Genomic DNA, 18,023 nt, shown 5'->3' with positions numbered 1-18,023 from the left:
ACATTTGATGATAAGCCCAGCCCTCAGTCTATCAAATGTCCCTTCTTCAATATACAACAGTTTACAATTTTTTTTTCCAAGACGCTCTTTTTGTGCCTTGTTCTCTATCCAACACACTTGTGAAGGAGGCAGGACAGGGATCAAATGTGTCCTCATTTGACAGAGAAAGAAACGTGGTGGGGAAACGAACGTACAGAGTAGAGGAACGACTTCAAAGCTGCTCTGTTGTCTCCCCACCTCCTTTCTGTACCTCTCTGACTTTCTCATGTCAGACTTCATTCCCGCAGCTGGGAGCCCGAGCGCTCTTCCCAAAAGCCTGCGTTATGTAGGACCAGCTTGGAGGAGCCAAGGAATCATCTCCTTTAGGGCGCTTTCCATAACCCTAGGTCCAGCTGGTCCTGATCACACGATGATTTCCTGGGCTGTGTCCACGGGAGTGAGGAGGGAGAGGGGGAAGAGCTGGGATCTGACCTGGGTTCAAGCGTCTTCTCTCCAAATTGCTTTCTCCCTACATAGGCATTGTTTAAAAAAAAAAAAAAAAAAAGTCTCCTTCCCTCCTCTCCCCTTCCCCCTCCCCAAATACTTTCTCTTGGGGTCATTCCAGTTCTGGGCCGAAACGTGGCCCGCCAAATTAATGCTAAGAGAGCAGGGAGAAGCTGGTGGTGGGATGAGAAAGACCCAGAGTAGTGGTGGAGGGAGAGAGGGCTTGGGGGGTGGGGGTGGGGGTGGGAAGGAGGAATGAGGCTGAGGGGGAAGGAAGGAAGAAGGGGAGGGAAGTTGTGGAGGGGCGGGTAAGGGAGGCTGAAATTTGAGCTCTGAGCTCCGGGAGCGGAGTTAGGGATAAGAAAAGAGAGAGATTTGGGGTTGGTGTGTATGTAGTTTGGGATGCAGGGCTGGCTGAAAAGGGGCGGGGTAGAGGGGAGGCTACTAGACAGTTAAAAGGACTTATAGGAGCTGAGGAGAGAGGAAGGGAGACTCCAGAGCAAGGGAGTGAGGGAGGAAGGAAGGAAGGGGAATATGGGGAAAGAATAGAGGTGAAGGGAGGGTGGGGGGAAGAGGGGGAGTGGGGAAAGAGGAAGCAGCTTCGGTATTTAGAGCGAATATAAATAGCCTAGCTGTGTGGTTCCCAACCGCAGCCTCCCTGAACATCTCAGTGGGCAGGGTTCCTCAGCTGTCTGTCTGTCTGTCTCCCCATCCTGACCAGGGACAGAGGAGAGCAGCCTGGCAAGGTTTTTAACTGTGCCACTCCCCCCAGCACATACGTACCTCCACATACGTAAATACACAATATATAATACTCACACTTGGACATACACACATATATAAACACACACATTCCACTTAGATACGGAGCGTCTATCCGCACACATCCCACAGCCTGGGAGTCCCGGAGCCAAACATGAGGACCGGCACTTTCATCCTAGTCCTAACCACCGTGGCCACGGTGAGCCCCCAGAGGAGGAGGGCCGAGGGCGGCGCCCACCGCCGTTACCACCGGGTCCAGCACGGTCAGTGCAGCTACACGTTTGTGCTGCCGGAGCCCGAGCCGTGCCCGCCAGGGCCGGAGGCCTTTGGCGGCAGCGCCAACACCCTGCAGCGGGACTCCCCGGCAGAAGCGCTTCAGGGGAATGACTGGTCGGCCCAGAGGGTGCAACAGTTAGAGCGGGTCCTGGAGAACAACACTCAGTGGCTGCTGAAGGTGAGTTAGGGGGAGGGCATGAGGGGGGTCGAGCCTGTTTGGAGGAGGAGGCAACGCGGCCCCTCAAGGCCATGGGGCTGGAGTGGACAAATTTTAGGGTCCTTGGAAATCTGGAGGTCCCTTCTACCATCAATAACGGATAAGAAATCAAGAATAATCCTTAGTCATAGAACCTGAGTGATGGAAAAAAGCAAGCGCTTCCTCACCTGGTTCCTCTGGGTAAGTCCTTTCTCCTGATATACCCTGTTTGCAAAAATCAGAATTTAAAAGAAGGGGGAGGGGAGGAGACATGACAGCTCCTAGTAAATACTTGGAAACCTGTCATGTAGAAGAGATTCAGCTTAATCTGCTAAATTCCCCCTCTCCCCCCAAAAAGAGCAGTGGGTGGAAGGTCCAGAGATGCAAATTTTGGTTCAATATAAGGAAATGCCTCCTAACAATTAGAGCTGTCCAAAAGAGAACAGGCTGCCTGGGGGGAAGTGGACAGTTTTCAGTCATTGGAGGTCTTCCAGCAGGGAATCCAAGGTCATTTGTCCAGGAATATTTGCTAAATATGAGGTGGACTAGACTGTATCTGAGGTTCCTTCTAACTTTGAGATTCTGTGATTCAGAGATTCAGAGTTTCTGTGATTCTTAAGATGCCTGATGATTCACATTGTACCAACTTCCCTGGATGGTTAAGAGAATGCTTTGTAAAGGTGAAAGCTTACAGAAATTCAAGCTATTCTTACTATTACTGCAATTAACATAGAATATTAGCACTGTCAACAACCTTGTAGAACATCTTACCCACAATCTTATTTTTCAGATGAGACTACTCAGGCCCAGAAGTGAAATGACTAGTGTAAGGTCACATAGGGAGTCCATGACAGAGTGGAAGCTAGAAAGCAGGTCTATTTCCCACATCCTGAGGCACTTTCTATTGTATCTTGGTCAGATTAGGATCATTTATAATATGTTTGTTTTCTTCTTTGTTTACAAAGGTTTATTTACAAAGCACTTTCATCATAACATCCCTAGGAGAACCATTGTATCTAGGATTATTAGAAGGAAGAAAGAAAGGGAGAGAGGAAGGAAGGAAGGGAGGGAGGGAGGGAGTGAGGAAGAAAGGGAGGAAGGGAGGGAGGGAGGAAAAAGGAGGTTAACATTTTTAAAGCCTGTTTCACAGAATTGTCATGAGTCTCAAATAAGGTCATTCACATGAAATACTTTGAGAACCCTATAGCTACAACACCAAAATTTATCTATTCAAGGACCAGTTATTAAGTACTGAACATATTTAGGACACTGTGCTTAGCAGCAAAAAAGTTAAAAAACAACCAAAAAAGTGGTCCATATCCTCATGAAGTTTACAATATAATGAGGTAGCACAGGACACAAACACAAATATACAAGACTGTACAGTAACTGTGACATAGAATATGAGAGACCCAAAGAAACTTTTAGAATGGAAAGATCATTTCTGATGGATTAAGGAGGAAATGAGATTTTAAAATTTCAAAAAGCAGAGGTTGTGATGGGAAAATAGGTAGAAAGGCTTTCTAGATGTAAGAAACCATTTGAGCAAAGAAGAAGAGGTGGGTAAGTGAGGACACATAAAATGACTTTGAATAGTCCGTGATAGGGAGTAATAAGAAATAAAGCAGAAAAGGTACCTCCAGATCCCATAGCACCCCAATGTTGGAAGATATTTTAGAAGCTATCTCATTCAACTGATACTTAAAACATTCCCCAAATGGACTTCTCTTGAAGATTTCCAATAAAGAGGAACTTAGTTTGTTCCACTTTCAGATACCTTGAATTTCACATGATAGCCTTTCACATCCTCAACGCTTACCACCACTAAGTGCTCTCTTCCCCAGATTAATCCCAAGATACTTCATCATTCTGGTTGTCCTGTGGACATTTATCAGTCTCATTCTTAAACTTTAGCAGTTGGAACTGAACAGAAATGAGCCTGTCACCTCCCTTATTCTCAACAGTATTAATTTCTTAATGTATCCCAAGATCTCTCTAGCATTTTTGTTTGCTATATTGCACTATTGATCCATAATAAGCTTACAATCCATTAAGAACCACCCCCCAAATCATTTTCATATAAATTTTTATCTCACCATGTCTTTCCCATCTTGTGCTTATGAGATTAATTCTCTCATTCCCCACAGTGCCTGTTCCAAGCTTTCTCTTCTCTCCTCAAAACTCTTCTTCTCAATGGAGCATCCCACAATTTATTTTCTGATCAGCAATACTTCATTATTCCCAGTGAGTTCCTCTTCAGCCTAAAGAAATCCTCTTAGAACTTAAAAGAAATAAGAGAGAGAACTTTATTCATTGACTTTTAACCATTCATTTCAAGTGAGACATAAAACAGAGAGATATGTTAGCCAAAAGTGTTTGCCCTTTGTATAAAGGAGATCCAGAATAAAGCCATAATTAAAGAGAGATTCCCTGTGAATTATGGGGTCCTCCAGATGTTTCTGTTTATGAATGATGACAGAAACATTATTAGAACATTGCAGAGCCTCCTAAATGAGCATAATCAATCAAAACAAATTTGGTCCAAATATCCACACAGGAAAACCAAAGTGGATGAAGATGCCCTTTGTCAAAGTTATAAAAGCAGTTAAGTAAATAATCTATAGAGCTTATTCATGGATGTTATATGTATATATTAAATATGTATACAAATAGATATATTTTATATTAAATATATACAGAATATCCTAGAAGGCTTAATGCAATTTCTTCTATTAAAACCTTTAACCTGAACTAAAGCTTTTGAGACACCCTACATAATAATATGTATACATACAAATATTGTACACATATACATATATTTATATCACAGAGAGGCCCATTATAAATGAATAATTAGTAGAAACTAGAATTAAACATGAGTAGAACTCAGACTGGACTGCTTCTGGGAAATTGCAGAGCTTTTTTAAATATCCCTAACCTGGCCCTTGAAACAAAATTCATCTTTAGGAGCGCATTATTCTTTTTATGTTGTTCTATGGTTACGACTCAAAGAGCACTACATTTGCCAAAGTTGTGGTTGATACAGGAGAAGCGAATGAGAGATGTGTATAATGCTCAACACATTACAAATGAGGAATTATGAAAGAGACAGTCTCATCAGGGAAATGTAAGAATTGGGCTCATCAGAGGGGACTATTTCTAGCTCAGTTTTCCACAATCTACCAGCTCCACTGGCATATTAGTCACATCATGAGAAAGTGAGGAAGGGACCCGACATATGGGATGGACCATGAAGGTGAACTAATGAAAGTGTATATAAGTTTCCCAAGATGAACAGGCATAAATAGGTGTGATCTGTGAGCCCCTTGAAAAATGGAGACATCTTTTGTTTTTCTTTGTATCAAGCAGTGCTTAATATGGTGCCTGGAATTGTTTCAACTGTGTACTATTTTTGTGACCCCATTTGAGGGTCACATTTGGGTTTTTCTTGGCAAAGACACTGGCTTGTTTCACCGTTTCCTTTTACTCATTTTTAGCTCATTTTACAGATGAGGAAACAGGCAAACAGGGTCAAGTGACTTCCCCAGGGTCACACAGCTAGACACTTCCCAGTGGCTAACTGATGATTCTTTATCCATTGTACCACATAGGTGCCCCAAGAATATAGTAGGTACTTAACAGGTGCTTGTTGACAGAATGACGGAGGGAAATACCTACACTGATGAGATCACTAAGTATTTTGAGTATATTAGCTCTATCTCATTTCCAACCAAGAATCTGTTATTTCAGTATTTTACTCAGTGGTATAGAAATCCAGGGAACACTCAGGTGTCAAATTGGATAGAATGCCAAGCCCAGAGTCAGAAACATTCATCTTCCTGAGTTCAAATGTGGCTTTAGGCAGTTACTAGCTGTGTGATCCTGAACAAGTCATTTAACCCTGTCTGCCTCAGTTTCCTGTAAAATGGACTAAAGAAGGAAATGGCAAACCATTCTAGTATCTTTGTCAAGAAAACTCCAAAGGGAGTCGATGAAGAGTTGGACATGACTGAACAACACCACCAAAGAAATCCAATCTGTTTTGGCATCTTCTTAACCAACTTTTGCATTCCAAATCTACCTTTATCGGCTAAAACCTTTACTTTCAATCAGATGAAGTGATGAAACAGCTTCCTATGTACCTTAGGTCTTCAGTTTCTTGCTAAGGACAGCAGTTTCTTGCTAAGGACTGGATAATCCTTAGCAATGCTTTCTTAATTCCTTCTAACAGTATCATTTTTCCTGCTGTGGATAGTGAGGAGTGGGGTGATACCATGAATCATTAATTTTTAATGTCAGGTAGTAAGATACCAGATTGTTAAGGCTCTGAACGGCTGGCTTTTAATTTTAATTTTATTCAGAAGACAAGGAGGAATCACTGATGAATTTTTTTCAAACCAAGAGGGATACAGCCAGATCTCTATGTATGTGACAATGATTCTGGCAGTAGTATGTTCTGTTTGGAAGGTGATGCTGAGTGGAAGTGAGAAGGAACCTCTTAGTGTTAGTCCAATAGTTCTGCTGAACAGTAAGAAAACCTGCATGAGGGTAATATTGATGGTAATAGAGAATAAAGGGCAGGTGAGAAAACTTTAGTAGTAGAATCAGTGGGAATAAGAGACTATTTTGGATATGAGAGATAGCTGGAAAAATCAAAGGTAATCTTGAAGTCACAAATATGGGAGTCCATGTGATTGATGCTGACAGAAACATAGAAGTCAGATGGGGAAATGTCTTATGTGTTATAAATTTAATAAATTTTGTTGAATTAAATGGAATTTGCTGAATGATGTTGTGTTTTAGACCTTTCCCTAAAGGAAATCGTGTGATATAATAGGAAAAGAATCACAGTACCTGAGTTTGAATGAGCTCTTTCTTGAAATCCAGTCCCGTAACATATAAACTGAGAGAAGGATGGAGGGAGGAAAGGAGGAAGTAAGAGAGGAAGAGAGTGGGGAAGGAAGGAGGGAAGGAGAGAAAAAGGAGGAAGGAAGAAAAAGAGGAAGAAACAGAGAGACAGAGACAGAAGAAAAGTACACACACATACAAAGAATTTTGGAATTGAAGGTTATGGGTAGGTAAGTAGGTAAATCATTTAAGTAAATCATTTCAGCAACTATGTGGAAAATAGACCAGATTGTGTTGTAATTTCGGATGTAGCATTAAACAATAGAGAATTTATTTTACATGTCCAATAGGGAGTATCCAAAATGGTCCTCTTCTCTCTCTCTCTCTCTCTCTCTCTCTGTCTCTCTCTCTTTGTCTCTCTCTCTCATATTCCTTCTCATTAAAATCCAATGACTCCCTATTATATCTAGGTCAAACATAAATCCCTATGTTTGATATTCAAAGCTGTTCACCACTTGACTCCTCCTACCTTTCTACTTCTTTTGCATATTATTCCCCTCCACTCCTACAATGCAACCATAGTGGCCCATCTGCTATTTCTCACATATATAGTGTGCCACTTTTCTCTGACTTTGCACTGGCCACCACCCTGTGTCCAGAAGCTTTTCTCTCTTCTCTTAGAATCCTTGGTTTCCTTCAAAATTCACTTCAAGTATCGCCATTTACAATAGTCAAGTTCTCCCCAAAATTGCACCCTTTCCTTTTAGGTTACCCTGAATCTACTCTGTAAGTACCATATAGTATTGTTGTCATTCAATTGATTCTTTGTGACCCCTTGGACCACAGCATGCTGAGTCTTTATGACTTCCACTGTCTCCCAGAGTCTGTCCCAGCTCATGTTCATTAAACTCCTTGCAGTTGCCCTCAGCTCTTCCCCAGTAAACATGTTGAACACCTTCCAACTTGAGGGGTTTACATCCTGATGTCCTCTCTTTTAGCATTTTAACACTCGGGGTCTTCTTGGCAAAGATATTGGAGTGGTTTGCCATCATCTTCTGTAGTGGATCAAAGTTCTGACAAAAGAACTCTCCACTATGACTTGTCCATCTGGGGTAAAGTTTCATTGAGCTACGCAAAGGGAGAAAATGCTCATGATGTGGTTTAGAAGAGCAATTTCTGGTTCCAAATTATGTTTGGGGTTTAGCATCAAATGATGAGATTGTAGGTACCAAATATTGGGGTTCGGTCATGTGAAGAACTCATAATGGCCATTCTCTTTGGCAAAAGGTAGGTTTATATATGAGAAGAGATTACAGACAAAATGAAGGGATTCAGTAGACACCAGGAGTGGTAAATATGAAATAAAGTTGGAAAAGCACATAGCAAGGAAAGGAATTTTAATAATTAAGGATGGAAAAGACAAGTTCCCTAGTGGAACTCACAATTAACTAGGAGAAAGGGAACACTCTATGAGACTGAAGCATACCCTTAGCTGCAGGCTAAATCTATAGAGGAATTTGGCACCCTAAAAGAATTAGTTAACTATAAGAAGAATCACAAGGTAGAGTGTCATGGTGGACTGACCCAAAAGGGGTTCAGCAAAGATTGCATGAGTGATGGACAGGTTTATAGGGAAAATTAACTTCCGGGGTTTGACATAACTTGGATTTCTGACTGGACACAGCAAGGAGGGGCTGCCTAGACCTCCACAGAAGGTGGGACTTTGAGACTAAACTGATCCCTATCAGTGCCCTTCCCTGCCTGCCCCAGGGAGCAGTTCCATCAATACTCCAGTCCCACTCTGCCACCCGCACCCATTTAATCAGTTCTTTATTACTCAGAAATAGAAGTAGGGATTCTTGCTAATCCCCTAGTAGATTATGCAGTTTTTTCCATTATTTTTTACTTCTTGCTCTCTAGAGCTAACAATTATTTAGCATTTTCAGGTTTACAAATAACTCCTTTTATTCTCACAACCACCTTAGGAGATAAGCATGATCATTTATATCTATTTTTGTACATGAGGAAACTGAAATAAAAAGAGATTAAGTGGGTGCCCTGATCCTACCAGCTAAGTGATATCTGAGACCAGATTTGTACCCAGGCCTTTGTGTTTCCAGGTCTAGCCCAGCTGAATGTCTTGACAACTTCTCTTCTTTTTCTGGTCATAAATCTCTCTGATAATGTCCTTTCTGTCCCTTCTCCTGTGCAACTGCATCCTGTTAACATTTTGTAGTGCCTCCTGTCACCCACCACACACACTGCCCTTTGGATGACCCACAGCTGGAATCCTTTGGCCACTGTGGTTCTCTATGACTTGCAGCCCCGCAGCATCCCTGGAAGAATGTTGATGTTAAAAAGATGGTCCTTTGTTTCAGGGAGAAGCTTGAGGTCATTACAAGCACTGCTCAACTTCCCAAAAACAATTGAGTCTGCTCTCCTTTCAAAATCACAGAATTTGAGAGTTGGAAGGGACTTTAGCAGCCATCAAGTCTGACTCACATATAATTCTATTTATTAAATCTCATTTAGTTCCGGGCCCAGTTTGTTATTCATCTGCTTTGTCTGTCCAAAATATGTGGATAGATAAACCAGCTCTCTGGCTTGCCCCTTTAGCTTCATGTTCTAATGGGATACCCAAGACTCTAATAGAATGCTCTTTTCAGCTCTATCAAGGCTCGTGCTACTGTTCAAATAACCATCTATTTAAATCCATAGTCCATGAACCAGTATGAATGAATCTTTTCTCAGATCCAATCAGATCACCATGAATTCAAAGCACATACATTTAATGGAGCAATAACTAGACAAAAACAGGCAACTGAGTGAGCTGTTATGCGTCTCATAGCCATTACTAGTTAATTGCTGTAGCCATAGGTACTGTGCCAGTCTCAGCTTCCAGCACCATGCTGTCTCCCAAACAAAGTGGGAGGAAGATGGATCAGTCAGCCCAGAAAGCTACTTGGGACACTCAGCACAGTCTCTGTGGAAACCAGACAAGCAGTGAAGCCCCACACAGGTCCTGAGAGCTTTTCTTCTCAGTATGGTGGCCGTGAACATTCTTGGGCTTACAGCCACAACAGCTATTGCTTTTTCCTGACTCTCTAACTCTCATTTTTGTCTTGTCTTTCATAAGACTTTATCTTATCATTATATCATCCAACATTACTAAAAAGGGAGGAAATTCTCAGCCACAGAAGTGAGGATTCTCTTCAATCCTCATTTGGACCAAGTAGAGTCCTGAAAGTCAATCAGTTAACAAGCATTTTTATTTTTTTTATTTTTATTTATTTAATAGCCTTTTATTTACAGGTTATATGTATGGGTAACTTTACAGCATTAGCAATTGCCAAACCTTAACAAGCATTTTTAAAGAACTTACTCTGCTCCAGGCACTGTGCTAAACCATGGGGGTACAAAGGGATAAAAAGCCAATCCCTGCCTTCAGAGAGTTTATATTCTAACAGAGGGAGACAACATATAAACAACAACGTATATACAGTATATATATTCAGGGGAGATGGAAGGGATTCTGAAGGGGGAAAGGGGAAAAGGCATCAGCGGCTGGGAGAACTAAGAAAGACTTGTTGGAGTAAATGGGATTAGCACAGTTTTATAAGGCAGTGAAGGAAACTAAAAGGTTTGATTAGAGTTTAAGGGAATAGAGAATTCCAGCCATTGGAAGACTGCCAATGCTAGTCAAAGGGTCCCCCTTTGTTCCACACCGGTAGGGTGCACTTGGAAAAGGATGGCCCCGAGGCTGATCATGTCAGCCCAATTCTGCTGAGTCAGTCCTTAGACCTTTTCAGAGAATAGCTCTCCAGAATGGGATATATAAGTGGGTTAGGAAGGATAGGTCAGGGAAGCCCCAGGAGACTGGCTTTGGAACATTCATTCTGGAACAGTCTGTTTGCCCCGGGCAATGAAACATTTCTGTATCATATTCCTTGGCATTTTCCCCACAGGCACTACAGGCCGGATGACCCAAGTCCGAATCCCTGCTTGCTGAGATATATAAATGAGAGCGACTAAGGAGGGTAGGAGCAGGCAGGTAGTACATGAGATAGAGTACAAGGCCTGGAGACAGGAAGATCTGAGTTCAAAAACAACCTCAGACACTTCCTGACTGTGGTACGCTCCACCAGTCACTTAACCCCTATTTGCCTCAGTTTCCTCATCTGTAAAAATGAGCTGGAGAAAAAAATTGGCAAACTTTTCTAGTATCTTTGCAAAGAAAACCCCAAATAGGGTCACAAAGAGTCAGACATGACTGAAATGACTGTATAACAATAATATGGAGAGAATTCTTTCCCTTGGTAGATTAGATTAGATCTAAGATTATAAAATTCATGGCCCAAATTGCTGCAAAATGTCCTAAAGCAGGCAGAATTGTAAGAGTATTGCAACTCTTGGGCCTTGAGTCTGATATCTTGAGCCTATATACAAAACCTTGAGTTTTGGAGTTCTCTATCTCTCTGTCTATCTCTGTCTGTCTCTGTCTCTCCTTCTCTCTCTTCCTCTCTCTCTCCTTCTCCTTCTCTCTTCTCTCCTTTCTCCCTTCTCTCCCTCTCTCCTCTTTCCCTTTCTCTCTTTCTCTCCCTCTTTCCCTTCTCTATCTCTGCCTCTTCTCTCTCTCTCTCTCTCTCTCTCTCTCCCATCTCTCTGTCTGTCTCTATCTCCTTCCTTCTTTATTTCTATCTCTGTCTGTCTGTCTCTCTGTGTGTGTCTGTCTCTGTCTATCATAAGATTTGTTTTTATTGACAAATTATGTTTTAACATCTCCAGATGTAGCCTCCAGAGTAAGTCTAGTTACATTTCCCACAATGCACAATCCCTCCAAAGTTGTTTTAAATAACTAAAAAGAGCAATTGCGACTGATGGTCTCTGCAAATTGACACATTAGTAGTTTTCCAATTATTAAAAAGAAAGAATGAGTATTAACAATACAGTGATCTAAGACAATTGTGTAGGATATAAGATGAAAAGTGCTGTCCATCTCCCAAGAAAGAATTAATAGAGCCTAAATGCAGATCAGATTTTTTTTCTTTATTTTTCTTGGAGTTTTTTCTGTGTTTTCTTTCATAGAATGACTTACATAGAAATGTGTTTTCATGACTACACACATGCATAACTGATGTTAAATTGCTTGCTTTTTCAATGAGGAGTGGAAGGAAAAGGAAAGAATTTGAAAACAATAAAAAAAGATTGTTAAATTGTTTTTACATATAACTGGCAAAAATGAAACAAGAAATAAGATCTTTTTAAAAATTTAAATGATGAATGCATTTCATAAATTAGTAGCAATGTGGTAGAATCAAAGGATTTAAAGCTATAAAGAATCTTAGAGGTTATTTGGTCCAAATCCTTTTGCAGAACCACAGAGCTCACAACAGAAGAGCTTGGATTAAAGAGTTTGGATTAAAAATCCAAGTGCTCTTCCTCCAAATCCAGGCTCTCCCAATCCACTGGGTGCCTCTTTCATATGCTAACTCCTCGAAGACTTGAAAGTCAAGTCACTTTCCATTCCATTACAAATACTCTCCACTTCATTTTTCCTGGAGCTAAACATCACCAGCTCTTTGCTTTTTCAGCCAACTCTCAACCTCCCAATGAAGAGCCCCAGGGTAGAGCTTTCTTGACCTCAAACCTGGGGTTCTTTCTACTATATGACATTGCCCTCAGCTGCTCCAGAACCTCTTCCAAAGAGTGACCTTTACTCTAGGCTTCTCCTCAAGCTCTTCTCCATATATTCCCAAACCTTGGACCACAACAAGTCTGAGGAAAGTCACCTGTGAATAACAAAGAGTAAAAAAGAGATAAATCAAGTCAAGTATTTCTTAAGCCTCGACTATGTGCCAGGCACTATGCTAAGCAGGGGGTATAAAGTAAGACAAAAAGCAGTCCTTGCATTCAATGAGTGGGAGCCCACACTCAAGCATATGCAGAATAAATGGGAAGTATCAATTGGAGAATGGTTGAGTAAATTGTGGTATATGAATGTTATGGAATATTATTGTTCTGTAAGAAATGACCAGCAGGATGAATACAGAGAGGATTGGCGAGACTTACATGAACCGATGCTGAGAGAAATGAGCAGAACCAGGAAATCATTATATACTTCAACAACGATACTGTATGAGGATGTATTCTGAAGGAAGTGGATTTCTTCAACAAAGACAAGACCTAACTTAGTTTCAATTGATCAAGGATGGACAGAAGCAGCTACACCCAAAGAAAGAACACTAGGAAATGAATGTAAACTGCTTGCCTTTTTGTTGTTCTTCCCAGGTTATTTATACCTTCTAAATCCAATTCTCCCTGAGCAACAAGAGAACTGTTTGGTTCTGCACACATATATTATATCCAAGATCTACTGTAATCTATTTAACATGTATAGGACTGCTTGCCATCTTGGGGAGAGGGTGGGAGGAGGGAGGGGAAAAATCGGAACAGAAGTGAGTGCAAGGGATAATGTTGTAAAAAATTACCCTGGCATGGGTTCTGTCAATAAAAAAGTTATTTAATTTAAAAAAAAAAGAGAGAGAATTGGGACTAGGGGTCCCTCTATCAAAGTCAATACTAAAAAAAAAAATTTTTTTAAATGGGAAGTGATCTCAGAGGGAAACCATTGGTATTAAGGGAGATGTAGAAAAAGTTCTTGCAAAAGATGAGATTTGTAACTCAGATTTCAAAGATTTCACAGGGAAAATAGTTCAACAAAACCAACCAATACATGAAAAAAATCCTGATATTAATGTATTCTGTAACCATAGTCCCCAACTCTACAGAGAAAAGAGAGAGGTGCCTTAAGTGGTATATTTAATAATGCTCACTTTTCATGACATTAGTGCTTTAAAGAATCTTAGAGATTATCCAGCTCCCTGAACCTCATATTCAGATGAGAAAACCGAGGGACAGGGCAAGAAGGAGAGGCTTGCCATGGGTCATACAGGTAGAAAGGGATAGGAGCAGGATCTAAACCCAGTTATTCTAATTTCAGAATTTTTCCCCAATATCATGACAGAAGATTTTCCTAAGACACCTCAACCTCATCACTTTTGTAGACATCCTTGCTCATTCTGCCAAATCCTTTACTAGGGTATTTGGAGGAAAGATGAGGGAGTTGAGGGTAGGGATAGATCATTTGGGGGTGGTTCCCCTTAGGCTTGGGGTCACCCAAGACTGTGAGCAGAAGTTCCCAGCCAGTTCCCAGTTCCATGGCAGCATCCTTCCTATACTGAATTTGGAAAACAGAGAGCTGCAGGGCAAGGCATAGGGGCCACTTTATTTTTAGTATAATTCATAGCAGATTCTGCTGGACATTTTATCCTTTACCCCCTACTCACCTCTCCCCTCCCAACTCCCAACTCTTGAAGGCTTCAGCAAAGACAGCCAAATTTGGGGATGACATTTTAATGGCCCCATTCTCATTCTACTAAAATTTTGGGAGATCCCCTTGGGAAACCAGAGCTTTCTGTACAGAGCTGGAGGCCAAGAACTGGCCCAGTTCCAGTGCTGTGACTAGTCTCCTTCGATATCAGGAGTAAATCACAACCCACTGAAGATCACCCTTCCTCCCTCTGGGACATGAGACCTTCTCCTGGAAAAGCCTTAATTGGAGGCAACTCTCAACTCACATTTTAATTCTTCCCTGTGCCTGGTCCAGAGTGTTCCTACATCAGGAAACAGATTGGAAGGGGACGGGAGAGGCAAGGATTAAAGTCAGAATGCCTCATTCTGTCTGGTCTTGGCTCTGCAATGGACTTGTTGTGTGACTTTTACCGAGAAAGTCACTTTCTCTGGGCTCAGTTTTCTCATCTTCGAAATGAAGGGTTTAGACCAGATAATCTTTAAAGTGTCTCTCCAAGCTCCAATAGTGCCAATGACTGGAAATCTTAGCCCCCAAAAGCATCCCATGAACCTGAGCATGAGCTACAACTAGGACTAGATATTCAGGGCTTTGCCTCATGTTGCTGGATTTAAATGTCACTAAGAACTTTTAGAACTTCAATCATATAGAAACAATGGAATTTGGAGAGAGTTAGCCAGGATAATTAAAGGAAGAAGCCAGGATGAGTTCCTACCCTACTCTGAATCCCATTATCTCCTTAGCAGTTGCCTCTTCAGAATAACATCCCAATTAGTCCATCTTTCCTTCAGTTGAGGGTACATCTTGTTTCACTTACCCAAGGCCAAAAAAAAAGAAAAGAAAAGAAAAGAAAAACTAGTTACTTCTCTGGCCTGGGCAAATAATACTAATATTTATGTAGGTTTTAAGGTTTGTAATGCTTTTAATATGAGTTCATCTCTTGTCCAAAACACTTAATCGTCATGTGATCCTGGGCAATTCACATAATCTTTCAGCTTCAGTTTCCTTATCTGTAAAATGGGAATAATAATAACAACAACAACACCTCCCATGGTTGTTAAGAGGCTCATTAACATATTAGATCTTCCTAACTGTATATCCAACACTGTGCCAAATACTTTAAAGCACAGGCCAAAAGCCATGAAGCCTGGCTTGAATCTTAGCACAATCCTGATCTTCTGGGTTGATTTGTAGAAGTTTTTCTTCCTATTTTCTAATTTCCGATGACAGTGAGAGCTCCCTGAAAGCAGGAACCCAATCTTCATTACTTTTATCTGTCCCCATAGAGCCTAGGATGCAGCTATTTTCGCAGTGAATATCTTATCTCTAGTAAAAACTGACTCCATTTCTTCTTTAAGAAAATCTCTCTGATTTTCTGGAGTGCTTAAGTTTGGGCAGGTATGGAAGATTTCATAGCATTATGGAGAATGATAGAGCTTGGGAGGGATTTAGAACTTTAATGGAATATGAAATGGCAGTTTGGAAATGGAATACTACAGTTGTTATGGTAGTCCATGAGAAGGCTCGTATAAACGTATTAGAGACTTCAACTGCCTCATTTTACTAGTGGGAAAACTGAGGTTTAGAGAGACTTGCCTAAGATGACACAATTTGTTAGAATCAGAAAGCTAATAATGACCTAACAGGCCTCCGGGGTTCTACTAAGAATGTTAGGTAGTCAGGGTTTATATGTCATTGCATGAATCTCTGTAAACCACAAAAGTTTTTCTTAAGTGTTCAGTTACTTCTCCAAAAATCAGGCATTTTGGTGTCTTTTATCTTTGATTCCTCTTCCTTATAGACTCAATTACCTGGAACCATCTAAGGTGATAAAATCCAGTAGAAGAAAGCAGTAGTGGAAAGAAAAATTAAATAACCAGGACTACCAGAAATAAGAGGATGAGGACAAAAAAACAGTAGCTTATATTCTAATTCAAGCTCTGCTAATAATTTGTTTGGTGATCTTGTGCAAGGCAATTTCCATCTCCAGGCACCCGTTTTCCCATTAATAAAATGAGACCCAGCTCTATGTCCTGCACATTCTAATTTCTCAAGTCCCTTCCACTTGAAACAATAACATTCTGAGATCTATGAACCCTTCTCTCGGCCCCCTTCTGGCCCACCATGTAGAGAATGTGACCTGAGATCCTAAACTAATCCTCACAGATGGAGCCCAGATTGGCCATAGTCCTACACAAATATGAAATCTCCAAGCCTTGTGCAGTAGAGTTGGGCTTTTTGTCTTTACTATTTATCCCTCTTCCCCCTAGAAATTTCCCCTTTATTTCTTTTCCTTCCTTTCATAGAAAAGAGAGACAGAGACACAGAGAGAGAGAGGAAAGAAGAAGAGAGGGAGGGAGGAAGGGAAGGAAGGAAGGAAGGAAGGAAGGAAGGAAGGAAGGAAGGAAGGAAGGAAGGAAGGAAGGAAGGAAGGAAGGAAGAAAAGGGAGGGAGGGAGGAAAGGAGAGAAGGAGGAAGAGAATCCTTCATTCAAGATCCAAAATTTGATAAAAGCATACACAGTACCATAGTTAGGAATTACAGCTGTCCAGGACAGATGGAGAATTCATCTTGGAAGAGAACTCTACCGAGATACAAGCACCTGAGTCTAGCCCAGGTCCTGTTCTCCCATTGCTTCCTTTTCAAGTTATATATGTTTTTGTTCTTGGTCCTGATTGCTCTGGCTTTCCTAGTCTGCAACAGGAGGGGTGCCCAGTCTCCATAGAACTAATTCACTTTCCTTTAGTTCTGTCTTCTACTACCAATTCTAGTCAGTTATCTGGGTGGTCCCCTCTCCCCAGTTTGATCTGTTAATGGCTAAGAATTAGAGCCTTTTCTCTTACTTCCAAAGCCTCCAGGCCAGAGACATTCTTCCCATAGAGTCATGGAATATCCAAGATAGAATTAATCTTAGAGATTTTAACCCAACCCCTTTGTTCTACAGATGAAGAAATTGAGTCCTAGAGGGAGGAAAAGCACTTGCTCAAGGCCATGAGGAATGGAACTCAGTTTTAATTTTTAATTTTTCCTTCCACCTTCTCTCATTGAGATGAAAACAATAACCGCCACCCTTGTAACAAATATGCAGAATCAAGCAAAACAAATCCTGCATTGGTCACATCCAAAAATGTGTGTCTCATTCTGCATCTTGAGTCCATCGTTCTGACCAGTACGATGACTATGTGAGGTTCCAGAGAACTGATGATGGTCATTGCCTTGGTCAGAGTTCTTAAGTCTTTCAAATTTGTTTGTCTTTACAATGTTGTTGATAGTGTGTATAATATTCTCCTGATTCTGCTTATTTCACTCTGCATCCGTTTTATGACCAAGAAAAAAAATTAAAGAGGAAAAAAGGTCCATATGTACAAAAATATTTGTAAGAGCTCTGTTTGTGGTAGTAGAAAATAAGAACCCTGTTTTAGCCATCAACAATCAACTCTTCCCTATTTGCTCACAGGGTGATCTTACCTCTCCCTCTGGTCTACCCATTCAATCGGTGAATGTTGAAAAAAGGATTTGTGTTGGAATTGAGACTGGCAGAAGAGATTTGCCGCTTTCTTATAGACAGAGATGAAACCCCTGCCTTCGGGAAGTTCATAGTCTAGTTAAAGCAAGTCAACAAGCAATTATTATTATTTTTTTATTTTTTGCTGAGGCAATTGAGGTTAAGTGATTTGCCCAGGGTCACACAGCTAGGAAATGTTACGTGTCTGAGACCAGATTTGAACTCAGGTTCTCCTGACTTCAAGGCTGGTGCTCTATCCACTATGCCACCTAGCTGCCCCACAGTTATTATTTTTAAATAACATTTTATTTTTTCCAGTTACATATAAGGACCATTTTCAATATTCATTTTGTAAAAATTTTATGTTCCAAATTTTCTCCCTCCCTCCCAAAAATGATAAGTAATTTGATATAGGTTATATATGTACAATCATGTAAAACATATTTCCATATTAGTCATATTGTGAAAGAAGAACTAGAACAACCAAAAAGAAGCTATGAAAAAAATAGAGTGAAAATAGTATGCTTTGATCTATATTCAAACTCTTATCAGTTCTTTCACTAGAGATGGTTAACCTTTTCCAT

At 40.8% G+C, this 18,023-nt stretch overlaps 1 protein-coding gene across 1 annotated transcript in view; it reads left to right on the top strand.

Moving 5' to 3' along the window:
* Positions 1-1,051: 1,051 nt before the first annotated feature.
* The window catches only part of ANGPT4 (angiopoietin 4), a 62,835-nt gene continuing 45,863 nt past the window's right edge, over positions 1,052-18,023 (top strand). The window contains exon 1 of the mRNA XM_031954155.1: positions 1,052-1,699. Coding sequence (XP_031810015.1) covers positions 1,400-1,699 — 300 coding nt within the window. The 5' untranslated portion in view covers positions 1,052-1,399. The remainder of the gene's footprint in view (positions 1,700-18,023) is intronic.

This window comes from Sarcophilus harrisii, chromosome 2 (assembly GCF_902635505.1).
Source record: "Sarcophilus harrisii chromosome 2, mSarHar1.11, whole genome shotgun sequence".
Lineage (NCBI taxonomy): Eukaryota > Metazoa > Chordata > Mammalia > Dasyuromorphia > Dasyuridae > Sarcophilus > Sarcophilus harrisii.
The sequence above is the reverse complement of the archived record's forward strand: the minus strand, read 5'-3'. Positions and strand labels throughout refer to the sequence as shown.